Here is a 16532-nt window from a genome sequence, read left to right as displayed (position 1 = left end):
ACTAAAAACAGATGTTTTACGGTAAATATCAAAGACGGAGTCAGATGATGACCGGTGATGCGTCACCCGAGACTCGAGCGCGTGATCCTACGTCACATGAGAGCGTTCTTGTTGTTGTCAGTTAGGTAGCTAGCTAGCTAGCAATGGTAGCAGCATTGCTGCAAGACACTAACTTTGACAGGTCGAGTCGTGAGTTTATTTCACTTTCTCTCTGTGAAACTACCTTGCCATGCTGCGTATCATACTCAGTTCACCGGACACGACGAGAAACGACCGTTTCAGTCGGTAATAGCTCCGGGCGCCGGCCACTCGGTTACACTGAAGGTAAAACTATCTGTCATCAGCTTCATTTGCTAACCTGTTGGTTTTACAGCAGAAGCTAAACCCGCCTACCATTTTCCGAACTGATTATTTTCCTTATTAGATGAACGCTCTGGTGGCTCTCTGCCACTTCTGTGAGCTCCACGGCCCCAGAACTCTGTTTTGCACCGAGGCGCTGCACCCTCCATCGCCCGCCCCTTCCTCTCAGGCCGGGGCACCGGTCCCCGGGGACAGGGACAGGGATGGGGACCGGGAAGGGGAAGGGCTGACCATGAGGGCCAACGGCTCAGCAACGCAGAGAGGAGAAATGTGTGAGGTTAGTGAAAACGTGGGGGAGGATGTCAACATGTCCATTTTCCCTGCATTCACCCCCCTTCTCCCTGGTTGCATTGCAAATGAGCCCCATCCCAGTCTTGTGTCCCCATCTGGTAGGGATGCAGGTCCTTACCCGCTTCTCACCCGGGCTTCGTGAGCATCGACGACGAGACGGGCATCCGGTTCCTGAGCCACCAGCATCCCAGACAGTCGCAGCTCTTCAGTGTCGTCCGGCAGGCCTGCGTCCGTAGCCTCAGCTGCGAGGTGTACACCGAATCACTATCTATTGCACAATTCCCAATCTATATCGACTTAGTCCCCAAAGTTATGTTACTGATCTGTGACCTGATCTCAATGCTCAGGTAGACTTGGATCATTCGCGTCCGGCTTCTGTACCCTCTTCAAACGCATGCTTCCCTTCCGATCAGGTGTGTCCGGGACGCGAAGGGCCCATTTTCTTCGGCGATGAGCAGCACGGCTTCGTGTTCTCCCACACCTTCTTCATCAAGGACAGCCTGGCCAGGGGCTTCCAGCGCTGGTACAGCATCGTCATGGTCGCCATGGACAGGATCTACCTCATCAACTCCTGGCCTTTTCTCCTGCGCCACCTCCGACTCACCATTCAAAGTCTGCAAAGCACAGCCCTAAAGGTGTGGGTTCTTTAAAATATTCACCCGGATGTCCCCCCCCCCCCCCTTTTGTGTGACCGGCTGAATCCCGGCACTGCTCTCTCCGCCAGGTGTTTGACAGCGAGCAAGGCGTTTGCCCTCAGCGGGCGGTGAGGATGAACAGCGTGTTCTCGCCCGCAGTATTCCCGCACCAGAGGAGCGGCAACGCAGCCCGCTCTTTGACCTCTCTAACGCAGCACCCCAACCTCTGGGCCAGCTTGCACTCCTCCTTCAGCTGGTGAGTCCAGTCATCGCAACCAATAGGAGCGCTCCTAAAATCCGGTTTGGAAGTATCTGCTTTTCCCTTGCGTGACTTCCTGTATTTCTTAAAATACAGCCAAACCTTGACTGAGCTTGTCACTCAATTTGCTCATATATCAAATTGAACTTTCCTATTAAAGTGAATTGAAATGCTATTAATCTGTCCCAGCCCCCAGGTCTGTGACATGTTTTTGAATGAGAAAAATGTGCTTTATTATACTGTATTTACCTCGAGGGTCGGATAAGGTTGAGGGTGGTTAATTTTGTGTTCTATCGCTTAATATACTGGCCAAACAATGCAATAATGTGCTGCTAAATGTGACTTGCACACTTTGCCACACTTCATGGCTAAGCATTTGACGGAGTGAAACAGCTCCTCTTTTTTTAAAATGATCAAACCGTCCCGACCGGCTTTGAATGACTCTTCTGACACCTCATCCGTTGACGTTCCCTTTGTCTGCTGCACCAAATCCTCAGGAATGTCTCTCACCTTCTTGCCGATGATGCTCTTGCTCAGGGTATCTAACTGACAACAACTTCTCCATGTCTTCACGGACAAGTCGACAATACGCACACCTCACTCATGCTTTTCCATGATTTTCTCTGGGCTACCTAGCTGCACGCGGCGTGTCCCACTGTCTCTAAATGCCATTCACCCCCACTTGGTTGTCAAACACTCATCCCCCTCACTCCTAGCTCAAATCTGGGCTCGTATCACAAAGTGAAAAATCCACTGAGTGAAGGTCATATTGTAATATCAGCACTCGTAAGTCAAGGTTCCACTGTACATGTTTCAGAAAAAAATAGCTGGCCGGTTAAATATAGTCCTCGTAAGAAACAATTCTCAGGATTATAGTCTGCATATGAAGTCCGACCATGCCGGGGACTAGGTTTGGTCCCTCGTCCGCTCACGGCCAGAGCAGCTGCCTTAGTCGTCACGGCAACCTGGAAACGGGCTGCTTTGTTTTGGCTGTTTGCTAAGAGACGCGAGGCCGTGAGCGGGGGGTCACCTAGTGGAGACGGGACCCGAATAAGTAACGATTGACTGTGCGACCGCGTAAACAACACATATGAGCTGGAACTGCCACACATTTTGTTTTACATCCCAAAATGTACATAAATGTAAAAAAATCCAAAAATCAAGATATTACAGTGGTTCAATATCGTCACCTCGAACCTTGAAGAAGGTTCCTTCTCGGTCAACTGACTAAATTGTCTGTATTTGACCGATGACGGGCCGGGATTGGCTGCAGGAGTAGGATAAACGGTGTGATTGAATGATTTTCTGCGTGTTTTTTTTTTTTTTTTTTGTTGTTTTTTTGATGTCCCCACCTGCCACCAGTGTGTCCCCCTTTGTCCCCAGGCTGCTGAAGGCCTGCGGGAGTCGGCTGACGGAGAAGCTGCTGGAAGGAGCTCCGACCGAAGACACCCTGGTGCTCATAGAGCGGCAGACAGGTACCCGTGTTTACTATGCCGGTGACAGCTAAATGAGCGGTAAACCGTCCGGCCCCGAAGTGTCTGTCGACAGAACGTGTTTCAACATGTTCCCCCTTCTGTCCCGTGCAGGATGATATCAGCCAGTTATGTGAAAATCCCACACACTCACTAAGACAGTGAGGGGAAAATTAGGGGTGACTCATTTATCCAGCTGTCCTCGAAGACAAGCCTCCACAAGCGCCGCTTCAAATTTAGAAAGATTAAAAAGATTATGTAAACATTTACAATCGCTGGATTTTTTTAAGCGGTCCATTAACCTTGGTGAAGTTGTCAACAAGTACTCCGAATACTTTTTTATGGGTTGTGGGTGGGAGTGGGAGGTGGGTCACTGGCACAGGAGCTGGAAGTATTTTTGGCCCACAGGTTGGCTGTCCAGACATCGAATTAGATTCCTCTGTGTTTGGCTCGCTAATAGAAAAGGGGGGTCGGTGGGTAAGAACTCTGGCCACATCTGTTTCCTGTAAATATGACCACAACCTCAGCTGCTACTTTTCCTGTGAGAACTCCCCCACGTCCACACACACACACACACACACCTGCCGGATATCTGTTGGCCGGCCACAGAGGGAGATCCAGGTCACGGTCTGAAGGTCAAAAGTGAAATGGGCAAACACGTGTAATGCTGCGGAATGATACCGACTATGACCTGGAATCGGATTAGTGCTCGAACGTACTATTAATCCCCTCGTCTAAATTCATTGATGTTTATGTCGCTAGCTAGCGCTGTTGCCTTCATTCGAATAGCGACTATAGAGACGCTTCTACTTGCTGCTCTCTGTTCAACAACCCACTGTTCGAGTTTGTCCTCCAACTGCGGCCCGCATGCTTCGTTTCCTCGGAAATTCTATTTAGACTTCTTTACTCGGCGCAGGTCATCTTGTTGCCACTTCCGTACCATTGATTCATTAATGTTGAAGTCTCTCTGCTGCTCTATTCTCGCGTTCTACTGCGTGACTGATCGCCTTGAGTTTGAACTCTGCCTCATAAGTGTGTTTCTCGAAAGGTGCCATTTTGGGGTCTTTTAAAGTAAAGTTGCACAGACGAGTAAATGATCATAATTAAATGATGAATGCTGATGAAAGCACACACTCGATGTGACTAACCGTATTACTGAAACATAACAAAAACTCGTTCAATTCCCCCTGAACACGTCATGGCACTTCACTGGAAAAATAACTCTGCATTATTGCCACTTTGTTGTCCTTTTTTTTTTTTTTTTTTTTTTTCTCGCAACATTCCTCTTTTGGTTTTCCCCTGAAAGAGCATGAAGAAGAGATGAGTTGCTGGGAGGGGGCCGAAGGAGGCGCACCGAGGTCCCAGTGCCGCCGGTCAGAGGGCGAGCTGGGCCGCGATTTCTTGTGTGACGGCGCACTATTGGACGAGCTGCCAGGTCCCAGGTTCCGGTCGCTGAGGCACCTAAGACAGGTAGAAAAAGTTCTTCCCGTGTTATTCATTCATTCATTCATTATTTACGTCACCGTTCCTCAACTCAGGGTTGAGTTGGGGGCGGAGCCTTTCCCGGCCGTCATAGGCCGAGAGGAGGGGTTCACCCTAGATGGATCCCAGGCCCTCATAAAATGAAATACAAACATTCACCCTCTCAGTCAGATCATAAATTTAGCTTGATTCTAACTCCGGTCGCTCCAGCTCCCAGTCAGCTTATTTTCAATATTTGGTTTCCATCCACAGGTTCTCGGGCCCGCAGAGTTCCGGCTGCTGGCGTGGCATGTGCTCATGGGAAACCAGGTGATATGGCGTGGCGCAGACCTGGGGCTCATCCAGTCGGCCTTCGCCGTGCTCAAGGTGCTCCACGCCGCAAGCCGACCGCTAAACCACCCGGACAGGCTTCTGATGGAATCCGAGATAGTGCCTCCATAGTGTTTCAAAAAGCCTGTTGGATAAGGATCTTGATTTACTACTTTTATTCGTGGGACAAAAGGTGATTTGAGAAGGAGCTTACACACCCTGGTTCTCCTGGCCTGGGCATGCCCTTCTGGTAGCTTCTGAAAAACAAGACAGGGCAAGATTTTAAGCTGGAGGGGCAGAGATAAGCCAGCCTGGTTTGTTTAGTTTTATTATTATAACCTCAACTCAAAACAGTCACGCTTTGGATGAAGCCTGTGGTTTTGCGCACATTCACACCAGCTAGCAACACACCACGAATGGTTCGGTGATTGATTGATTTATTTTCAATGAAAAGAGAATGAGATGACACTGCCTCACACTTTCAAACTTCCTCCCGAATGGTTGATGGGGTTGCATCATAGTTTATTTCCAAAACAAAAAAAAATCATAATAATGGCTTCTCTCAGGCAAGAAACTAAAGTTGGAATGAGTGCGTGATGTTCACACACAGTGGCAGCTCGTCCCAAACAGGTCATCTCACACGGATGTATTCATCGTCGCCACTCCTTGGGACATTACCGAAACGTGTTTTTAGCACAACTAGTCTGACATGTTTTACGAGATACGGTGAAGTTGATAGGCTAACGATAGCCGAGGCTAACCCACATCGGCATTCCCCTGAAGATGCTTTGAAAAGTCAAAAGAAAAGGCCAACTTAAGGCTCATGTATGCTTGCGTTAACGCTGCCGGCCCCACATACGCGCCATGGTTGTTAAGCGAGGCAACCAGGACAGGCAAGTGCTGAGTTCAGAGCCCAGTTTCAAATCATGACAAACATGGCGGCGGAGGAGCTGGCGATACTGTACAAACTAAAGAAGAGGTGGAAAAAGATGGCTGCAAGTGGACGGAGAATTGTCCTCCGGTATCCCGATACCATGTCGTCTTCTTCGCTGTACCTTTCGCTGGTCGCACTTGTGCCTATGGCACAACACCTCCATCAGGACTGCTCCGTGTGCCATGTTTGGCTACCTCCTCAAAAGTGTACAGAGCTACGTAGAGCCACAGCCAGAAGACTCCGTCCCTTTGCCAATTTAATGCCGAGCATACATGAGCCAACTGGCCAACATCTGCTAGCTAGATGAGATTAGCTTGGACCCGCTAGCGCCATGCAGTTGCCATAATGCTTTTGAAGTCCTCTCCGTCGTTGGTCTCCTGTCCTGAAACGTTTCTGCCTCCAGACCCTGCTCCCGGTTGGCTGCGTTCGCTCGGTGGCTTACAGCACCCAGTACGAGGAAGCCTACAAGTGCAACTTCCTGGGTCTCAGCCCGGACGTGACCATCCCGAACCACGTCAGCTCTTCAGGTGCGTTGGACACTCAACGGCAGCATCCACCGGTGTGGGGGGACAAACTCAACCAGCCAACATTTGGTTTTTGTCCCGCAGAGTTCTCGGTGCTAGTGGACATCAGCCCGGAGGTGGGGAGCTCCGGCGCCGCCGCGGCCGACGACAGCATCTCCTCAGTGTATCAGTTCACCATCACCAGTGCCAACACCCAGCCCACGGACAGGGGTGAGCTTGCCACATACAGCCATGCTCACGCGTTCATTCGGAACCGTACGGATCTTTTACATGAAGCAGAACAACAGGCAGCATTCTGGGTTCTTGCCAGGTTCTCCTACCAGGGTTCCCACCTGGTACGGCCTTCATTCCAAAAGATTACATTGTACGCAAGTCCGGATGAGAGGGTGATTCTCCGCAAATATAATCACATCGTCTATTTGGTACTTGTATCTACAACTGGGTGACAACATAAAGAGAACTTAATTACGCTAACTTCCTCCACTAACATTAGCAATAATGTCTGTGGGTTTCTCAGTCATCCAGGTCATGGATTTGAGTTTCTTCACCTGTAGACGTTTCACCCCTCATCCAAGAGGGGTTGTCAGTTCAGCAATCATCAGCTAATAATAATTAGCGATAATCTGAACTTCCTCTGCTAATGTTAGCTCACATGACTGTGGTCTGTGGACTGTTGTTTGATACGCACTAACTGTTTTGCTTGTTAGAGCGAGCAGGGTTGTCGGTTCGATCCCCGGCTCCTCTGCACACCGAAGTGTCCTTGGGGCAAAACGGCACATCGCCGGTCACTGCCTGGTTAGCGCCTCGCGTTGCCTAATGAGTTTGTGTATGTATGGGTGAATGCAATCGAACCCGAAAGTGCTTAATAAGTCGACACCAGCCTGCGATTGACAGGTGTCCCGTTTTGGTTAAACCCCGCCTCTCGTCCCAGTGTCACCCTCACCTGTGAATGATTTGTCAGGGAGACAATGAATGGATGAATTAATTAATCTAAACCAGCTTTAATAGCACGTGACAAATAATAACAACATATTCAACATGTATGACTGACAGACTGATTGGTTGTTGTAATATAACGTTAATGAGTGAGTGAATGGCTTTTATATATTTATATCAAGTGTGAATGGGTGCGTGAATAATTTGTATGTCTTTAAAATATCAATTGAATGAGCCAACGAATGGTTGTGTGTCTCTGTAATGTGTGAATGGGTATGTGTGTATATACGTCATGTGAATGAGAGGATGAATGGTTTTATGTCGTTATGAAACATTGTGAGTAAGTGAATGGTTGTATATCTATATGTGATCCTGTAATGGACTGGCGACCGGTCCAGGGTGAACCCCGCAGGGTCGGTTATGAATGAATGAATGAATGAATATATTCAGCATGTAAAATACAATAGGGGCAATCCAATTGAAAGCATGTATAGGCGAAAAAGCCAAAAAAGCAATTGAGGAAGTCAGTAAGAATGTATTAATTTATATCAAAAGTATGTGTGTGTATTTGTGTGTGTGTCACCGATTCAGAGTCGAGGAGGGTCCCCACCAAAAAAGCAATTGAAGAAGTTGGAATTAAAAATATACACACACACACACACATATATATATATATATATAAACAAATGTGTGTGTGTGTGTTTGCGTATATATATGTTTTCAGAAAATACCATGCAAACACAAATTAATGAGGGACTGTGTTAACTATTTTGTTTATTATTTACAAAAACAAAATGAGGTCAATTAGATTCGTAGGCGAGGGGGTCCTCCGGGGTCATGGAGTTTGCCGAGGCTCGTTCCTGGTCACATGCAACATGATGAACCGCCGCGGAATCCAGTGAGTCGTGCGGCGGTCAGACGCCCGGAGGACGCTCCGCCGCCCCGTGGCTGTGACAAACGCATCCGCGGAGAAACAGAAAAAAAGATTAGGAGAAGCCGCCTGTTAGGAGAAGCGTCCAAACATATTTCCACAGAGGAGTCACCAGGATGTGGCTGCGTTCCTCCCGTTTGTATCTTGATACCTTGTCGCCACCAGAGCTCTGCCTCTGTCGCGAACGTCTGCCCGTCTCGCCTGGCCCTCATTTCCCGAAGAGTGGTCTTCCCCGTGGGAGTCGAGTTTGAAGTCCGTTCATTCCTCAGGGAGCCTCCTCCTCCTTCTTCCCAGACGCTATTTCCTAGCTCGCTAGAAATTATTTGAAAGATGATTAATTGGAAGGGAATGCTAGAATGGAGAAATTAGGTGAGAAAAATGATTAGAAAATGGTCATTTCTAGCACGCTCGCGATTATTGGAAAATTGAGTAAAGCTAGAATGCTGGAATTTATAAATTAGGCTAGAAAAGTTGTTAGAAAAATAATTTAGGCTACGAGGCTCGAAATAAGAACTTCAGTTTGAAAAATTATTAGAAAATCCTCATTCCTAGCATGCTGGGTATTTTAAAAGAATTAACTAAGGTCAAAGTCTGGAAATTATAAATACTTCTCAAAAAATTACCAGGAAATGCTAATTCCTAGCATGCTAAGAATGATTAGAAAGTGAATTAATTTCAAAGGAATGCTCAATATTAGGCTAAAAAATTAGAAGAAAAGTATTAGAAACTGTGTATTCCTAGCACACTAGGAATTATTAGAAAGTGCATTAATTAGAAAGGAGTGCTAGAAGTTATGAATTAGGCTAGAAAAATTATTAGAAAAATGCTCATTCCGAGTATGCAAGGAATAATGAGAAAATTAATGAAGGCTCGAAGGCTAGAAGTGTTATGTTATGTTATGCTAGGAATTCGTTAGACGGATAATTAATTAGAAAGGAATGCTAGAAGTTATTAATTAGGCTAGAAAATTATTAGAAAAATGCCCATTTGTAGCACAGTGGGAATATTCGAATATTGATTAAGGTTTAAGATTATATATTAGGCTAGAAAAAAATTATTATTATAAAATTGCAAATACCTAGCATGCAAGCAACCAACCCATGGACCTTTGAAAGGAGCTTCAGAAAAATCTGCAATTCATTGTTTTGAACACTGGAGGGGGCAGGCCCCAAACCAGGACAGTCCGTAGACTCGCCCGTTTCCATGGGGATAAGCGGTGCCGTCGCCCCGGCAACGTCCCAGAAGCAAGGATAACCCGCGCGTCTCGACCATTTGTTCATCCCCTGAGGCGAGGTCAAAGGTCGGCGCTGCGGTTCAACGCCCCGGCCTACTTCCTGGTCCATATGACAGGGGCGCTCGGAGAGATCTTCATTGTCCTCATCATCTCGCCGCAGGTCCGTCGCTGCTGAACAAGCTGGAGGTGGCGCTCTCCAACGAGAACCTGTCGGTGGACGTGGTGTCCCACTGTCTCCTCTGCCTGAAGGAGGAGTGGATGAAGTGAGTGACGTGAGGTCTTATCCTCCTCCGGCAATTTGCTCTTCACCGACCCTCTCTCCTTCTCCCTCCAGCAAAGTCAAGGTTCTGTTCAAGTTTTCCAAAGTGGACGGACGCGGGAGGGAGGACACGCAGAAGGTCCTGGCCTTGCTCGGCGCCACGGGGCCCGGCGAGGAGGACAACGTCCGGCTGCTCAAGTTCTGGATGACGGGCCTGAGCAAGACCTACAAGGGCCACCTGATGACGGCGGTGCGCGGCGGCGAGCGGAGCCCCAGCCAGTGACACATCGGGATGGGGGGGGGGGGAGGGGCGGAAACCCCCTCCCCCCCCCAGGTGGATTCCAGCGCTGGCTCCATCTTGTGGCTGAGGGGGGCAACAAAAGGAGGGAAGGGGGGGGGTTGAATTCTCTGGAACTCACTTGTCGGAGTCTGAATGGGCAGGAGGCCACTTTTTTTTTTTTTTTTCTATTTTCTTTTTTTTTTTTTCTCCCGTGCCCCCCCGGCCCTCCCTCCCCGTCCTCCACCCCCACCCTCCGACAAAAAAAAAAAAAAAAATCGCCAAATCCACTCCCATAGCTTTCAGTTTGAAACACCGATCCGCTTTCGCACCCCCACACGCACTTTTTTTTTTTTTTTTTTTTTTTCCTCTCCTTCTCCCTTTGGACCTTCGGTTCACCGAAGCTCGCTGTCAATAAAAGTCAGCAACAGGCGTCTGCGCCTCCATGGGGGTGTGGGGTTGGTTATTACTGTGTTATTAATATGTTGTAACGATTTTATTCGTTTTTCTGCGCACATACTTGAGCAGTGGGCCCGGGGGAGGGGGGGGGTAAAAATTAATATATATAAAAAGAAATATTTAACATTTCACCTCTGACGTGGTTGGTGTCGGGAGTGGGGGGGGTCACGGTTCTGTAGAAAAACTTCAAAGCAAAATAAGATTTTATATCTTCTAAGGGCGAACAAACAAAAAAAAAAAATTGGTGTGTTTGTGTGTGTGTGGGGGGGGGGATGCCGGAAGTGGACGTTCGCAGACGCCGGTGAAGTGCACGCGCACGCGCACGCTCGCCGCACGGAATGACTTGCAACTTCTACCGGCGAGTGTGTGGTGTGGCGCAACATTCTTTGATTACCGGATGGAGTGTGTGTGCCTGTGCGCGCGCGCGCGTGTGTGTGTGTTAGACCGGGGGGGGGGGGGTGCGAAGCATTTTGACCACGTGACGCACTCGCAAATGAAAACCAGACGCCCCGAAACGTCATGACTAAGCCCTTCACGGGTCTGGGGTTGTTTTTTTTTTTTTTTGAGGTGCGTGTGCGCGCGTAAGGACGGACAAGGCAATTGTGGGAAGTTTTTAAAAAAAAAAAAAAAAAAAAAAAAAAAAAGCGTGTGTCGGTGGGAGGGGCCCGGACTTAAAGGGGGCAGCCCGGAGCGAGCACTTTCACTTTGAGAAAGGAGGAGGAGGAGGAGAGAAAGAGGGAGAGAGGGAGCAGACCCGCTCCATCCATTACCCGGTGGAGGGAGAGAAGAGGAGGAGGAGGAGGAGGGGGGTTATTTTCCAGAGAGATCTGGTCCAGGAAGCTTCTAGGTCACTGAGGAGTCCAGTTTTTTCTAGAAGAGCCTGCAGCTTCTGGAGTGGTAGTTTCGGCAAGGAGGAGATCCACGCCGCGGGAGATGGCGTGACCTTCTTACCTTTCTTCTTCTTTTTTTTTTTTTTTTTTTTTTTTTGAACTACTACTACTTCTTTTTTTTTTTTTTTTTTTTTTGTGCAAAAAAAAAAAAAAGTAGCGGAGTATGTGGAGGCCGGCATTCGCACCCTGAGGACGGGAGGACACGGAGCCGCGCACGCAAAGAGAGGAGGGGGAAGAAGAAGAAGAGGAGGAGGAGAGAAAAAGAAAAAGAAGAAAACACGGAGAGAGAGAAAGAGAGAGAGGAGGAGGGGGGACTTTCGCCTTCCACGGACTGACACAGAACACCCGCCGCTCTTCCTCCGCCGCTCCACGCCCCCCTCCTCCTCCTTGACGTGCGTGTGAGAGAGAGAGAGAGAGAGAGGGGGATCGCTGTCAAACCAGAGAAATGGAGAAGTGTCCATTCTTAGAAAGATAGAAGGATGTCACTGCCAGGTGAGCAGCCGAGCGAACTTTCTGGCGTTTCTGTGCGTAATAACGCGTAATAAACGTGTAATAACGCGGTTATTACGCTTCGAGGCGTCACCAAAACGGAATTCACCGTTTTGAGAAAGAGCTAATTGAAACAAGAAATGATGTCATGCTTTTATTTGTTGTTTTTTTTTTTTTAAGTACTCTTTTAAGTCAGTACGCGAGAAAGAAAAGTTTCCAACAATTATCTGAATTGTTCCTCCTCCTCCTCCTCCTCCTCCTCCTCGCCCTGTTCTTCTTCTTCTTCTCCACGTTTCCTGCAGCTTTGCTCTTGCTATCACTCCTGGCTGTCCAATGTGGTGGATGCACTTTTGAGATAGAGGGTGTGAGGAACATCAAGGCGACCATCGACTCCAACCCCACTGGATTTGTAAGTGGATTCGGCCCGGCGGCGAGCGCCAACCCCCTTTCTTGGACTTTGACCCACAAACACTCGGTCACATATTGACCAGCATCCAGCTGGAGGGAAAGTGTGTGTGTGTATATGTGTGTGTGTGTGTGTGTGGAGGTCACGCAAGCCGCCGCCGGGCCTCCTCCAGCTGGGTTGTTTACGTTGCCGCCGCCGCTGAGGGGATGCCATTGTGATGAGCGCGACGGGCGACACATGTTTGGCGGCTGGGGCGGGCGGGCGGGGGGGAGAAAAAAAAAAAAAATCACGGCGCAAAGTTGGACGCTGGAAGGTCAACGAAGGTTCGGATTCCAAAAGCGGCGTTTCTAACCCCCTCCCTGTTTTCTTCCCTTCTTCCAGCGGAGCGTGTTTCCCAAAGATTACTATGTGGAGCACTACTACTCGAACAGCATGCTCTGTGACGACCCCGTAAGTATACGACCCGCCGCCGCCGTGTCACTTCCTGTCCCGTTAGAGACACATCACTTTAAAACTTTCTGGAAGTCTCGGGTCGCCGGAGTTGCGCGTGGGGTCAGTGGAGGTCGGAGGCCTTGTTGACGACCCCGGTTGACCCCGCGGCGGCGTCCCGGAGCGCTCCACAATCAGACACATCTGACGGGTGGTAATTAATTCCAAGCCAAAGGCTTATCGGGGGGCCGAGGGGGGGGGGGAACGGCCATATGAGGCGTGAAATTTGATCCGAGGCGCGAAAATCCGTGGCTATATTGATTATGGATGGATGGGTGGATTGGTAGGTTGAAAGATAAGTGGATTGATGGATGGATTGATGATTGGTAGGAATATGGATGTACGGATGGATAGATATGTTAGCAGTAGGGTTGATAGATGATAGGTTAGTAGATATGTAAATACGTTAGATAGATAGATAGATTGTTAGGTGGATGGATGGATAGATCAGTAGATATGTAGATAGATAGATAGATAGATAGATAGATAGATTGGTTTTTGGATGGACGGATGGATGATAGATTAGTAGATATGTAAGTAGGTTGAATAGATAGATTGTTAGGTGGATGGATGGATGGATCAGTAGATATGTAGGTAGATGGATGGATTGGTTGGTAGGTTGGAAGTTAGATGAACAGATGGATGGTAGATGAATGGATGATGGATTGGAAGATAGATAGATAGATAGATAGATAGATAGATAGATTTCATCAATATACAGCGATTATAACAGTAAATACTCAATTATACTTTTATTAATTGTAGGACAAATGGATGGAAGGAAAGATAAGACGAATCTATATAAAAAAAATTGAAACTGTATATACCTTATCAATTAAATTGGAGGACAGATGGATAGATGGATGAAGGCGATAGATAGATAGATAGATAGATAGATAGATAGATAGCGCTGTAATTCGCACAGTATAAGAGGTAGCATAAAGTTGTTGGAAACATACAGAAGATAAACATACACTGCAAAATGGAGATTATAGAAATGCTAGTACTGTTAGCTTGCCTGGCGTAGCAACCGGCGTGCACGTCTTCGTTCGGTTCCGCCAGAAGGGCTTCCTCCTTACGAGAGGCAGTTTCCGGGCGCTAACTGTCGCATCACCCTTCCAGTGCTGCGTGTTCCCGGCGGCGATAGTCCTCCTGGACTCCTGGCGCGTCCTCTTCAGGAACCTTTGGGCCGAGCACCTGAACCACTCGTTGATCCTGGAGCTCAAGCACGCGCTGGTGAAGATCATCGAGAAGAACAATAACACAGAGGTGCATTTTTTTTTTTTTTTTTTTTAATTTATTATTCCCCTCACTATCACGTTCCTCTGGGAACCCCCTTTTCTGGAAGGGAACGCTCCACGTTCCTCGGCGGGGCCTCAGATGTTGCCGTGCCGGCCGGCGCTGCGGGACTGACAGCCCGGCCTGAATTACTGCACGGCTCGGGACCAGAGAGCCGCCGCAGCTTTTCTCTGTTATTTTACAGGCCTCCCCATCTGTTTTGGGGTTGGAAGGGGGGGGGGGGGGTGGTACCATGTCGGGTTTTTATTTATTTTTTTAAGAACATTTATTTTTTTCCAGGGTTTGCAAATTCTGAAAAGCAAAAAGCAAAAAAAAAAAAAAAAAAATGTAATTCCACTATTTTGAAAGAATATGTAAAAAAAAAAAAAATGATTGCCTTTTTTTTTTTCGCTTTAAAGGCATGCCACATTTTAATGTTCAACAGATAACAATAAAAAAGATAAAGAAATAGATTTTAAAAGTAAACATCTTGCCTTCATAATTCAAAATATTATAGACCCTGGAATTTCAAAATAAAAGCCTTTTGATTTAGTTTTTTATTGTTGTTGAAATTTAAAAAAATAATAGATTAGACTTTTGAAACAGATAAAAAAATACAAATTCTTATTAAATTAATTCATAAAAGTAAATAGAGGCAATAAAATAGTATGATAAAGAAATAAAATTAAAAATAATAAATAAAATAATACAAAAATAATTAAATCAAATATCATAAATATAATAAAATAAAAAAATCACCAACTTATATTATACTACATGCTTTCATGTTATATTGTGAAATTCAGACCCTGAATTCAAGTTTAAACGTCTTAAAGCAGGGGTGGGCAAATTTTCTGGCTCAGGGGCCACATTGACTTCTAAAAATTGACAGATGGGTTGGGTCCCCACAAGATACGATACATATAAAAAAAAAAAAAACATTCGTTAACAGTTCGTATCAGACTCATCTGACATTTTCTTTGAAAATAAAACCAGCTCGGTTTTAAAGGCTCTGACGTTTGCTTGCATTTCATGCACAGACCGATTTTTCCCTTTCACGTCCGGCTCATTCATGTGTCAGTATGTCCACAGTAAAGGCTAAATAACAAAGAAAATCTGTGTCATTCAGCTCAGGAAAATTCAAGTAGCTCCAAAATCGAAATAATCTCCTATTTGAGCTCCCGCATTCATCGATCCAATCACTCACATGAAGTAGGAAATGTGTACCAACCTTCGGCGGGCCGGATTAAAAAGCCCAACGGGCCGGATTTGGCCCGCGGGCCGTAGTTTGCCCACACCCTGCCTTAAAGTGACTATTCTTTATTTATTTTTTTGTTATTTATGTGTTCTTCCTGCGTCTTCACCCGCAGATATTCCAGCAGGTGACGGACCTGGCCCAGTTCTCCCAGCTGCAGTCCTCGCCGGAGGAGCTCCTCAGGCTGACGTCGGAGCTTTTCGAAAAGTGGATCAAGGTGGGCTGCAGCAGCTACGTCAGGACCTGCGCCCTCCCGACGCTGCCCCCGTCGGTGGAGCGGAGGGACTACGCCCGGGCCCGGGCCCGACTCCTGACCACCCGGGCCGTCAACGGCGCGGACGACGAGCCGCCGGACCCGGACCCGGCCGACGAATCGGCGGCCTTGAGCGGCTCCGGCCCGCCGCCCCCGTCCCCCTCCGTGTCCATGTGGAGCCCTCTGCTGTTCAGACTCTACTGGTGGCTTCTGCCCTGAGAGCGAAAGAGAGAAAGCAAAAGAGAGAGAGAGAGAACGGACCGGACCAACGGAGCCCTTTTTTCTAAGACGATGCACACAAAAATGCAAGACGTCCCCCTCCACTCCCCCCTCCTCCCCGGCACTGAATGATTGTCGGCGTCCGCGTGGCGGCCCAGTTTTGGCTTTGCCCGGACGAAGACGACGTGCGCAGGTTGCATTTTCTGTCCAAAGTTGGCGCGAAAAAACTGGAGGGTCCTCCGTTTCGGCGTCGCCGTGTAACGCGTCGTGTCACCGAATTAAATAAAAAAAAAAACAAACAAAAAAAAAAACCAACTTACATATATAATAGTAATTAAAAAAAAAAAAAGACAAAAACAAGCTCCAGCTAGCTATGCTCTCTGTTGCTAATATATATAAATATATATATAAGCTGACCAAGCCAATGCACATAAGCCATCGTCTCTGATGTGGAGTTCCTCACTGTTTACAATGAATGTTATGGAAGTGTAAGATATTTACTGTCTATAGACGTTTACTTTTGTATAAAAAAAATATGTAAATTAAAGCCATTTAGATATATTTTGTGTTATACAATACAACATAAGCCACTTTTGGGTGGTTTGGGTGTGTGTGTGAGCGCGTGTGTACATGCGTGACCGTGTAATAAGCGTGTAAGTACCGCGTTATTTCGCATTGCGGCCAGGCCGGAGAATCGAAAGTAACCGGGGACGGTGGTGGTTTTCGGGGAAAGGGTTTTTTTTACTTTTGAGAACTGCGTTCATCGCCCGCACTTGCCCCTGCTTGCGGGCGCCCACGCATGGGCATGTCAGCGGGCGCCATTGTCCTCCCAGGACCCCCACCACACACACACACACACACACACACACATACAAACCTCTTCCCCACCTC

At 47.5% G+C, this 16532-nt stretch overlaps 2 protein-coding genes across 2 annotated transcripts; both read left to right on the top strand.

Annotated features, from left to right (window-relative positions):
• The first annotated feature begins 94 nt into the window (after positions 1-94).
• flcn (folliculin) lies at positions 95-10349 on the top strand. The gene is made up of 12 exons (XM_086155630.1): positions 95-324; positions 425-637; positions 754-900; positions 1065-1286; positions 1376-1542; positions 2929-3020; positions 4324-4487; positions 4752-4865; positions 6146-6269; positions 6351-6476; positions 9528-9630; positions 9702-10349. Exons 2-12 carry the CDS (start codon positions 425-427, stop codon positions 9907-9909), a joined length of 1680 nt encoding a protein of 559 aa, XP_086011756.1. The 5' UTR covers positions 95-324; the 3' UTR covers positions 9910-10349.
• Positions 10350-10907: 558 nt separating this feature from the next.
• Positions 10908-16202, top strand: LOC147229889 (uncharacterized). Its single transcript, XM_086155663.1, has 5 exons — positions 10908-11744; positions 12044-12150; positions 12529-12597; positions 13759-13905; positions 15285-16202. Exons 1-5 carry the CDS (start codon positions 11732-11734, stop codon positions 15639-15641), a joined length of 693 nt encoding a protein of 230 aa, XP_086011789.1. The 5' UTR covers positions 10908-11731; the 3' UTR covers positions 15642-16202.
• Positions 16203-16532: the final 330 nt, after the last annotated feature.

Source organism: Fistularia commersonii, chromosome 11, assembly GCF_037954325.1.
Source record: "Fistularia commersonii isolate RoL2024-O1a breed Wild chromosome 11, RoL_Fcom_v1.0, whole genome shotgun sequence".
Taxonomy (NCBI): Eukaryota; Metazoa; Chordata; class Actinopteri; order Syngnathiformes; family Fistulariidae; genus Fistularia; species Fistularia commersonii.
This window is presented reverse-complemented; position numbering and strand designations above follow the sequence as displayed.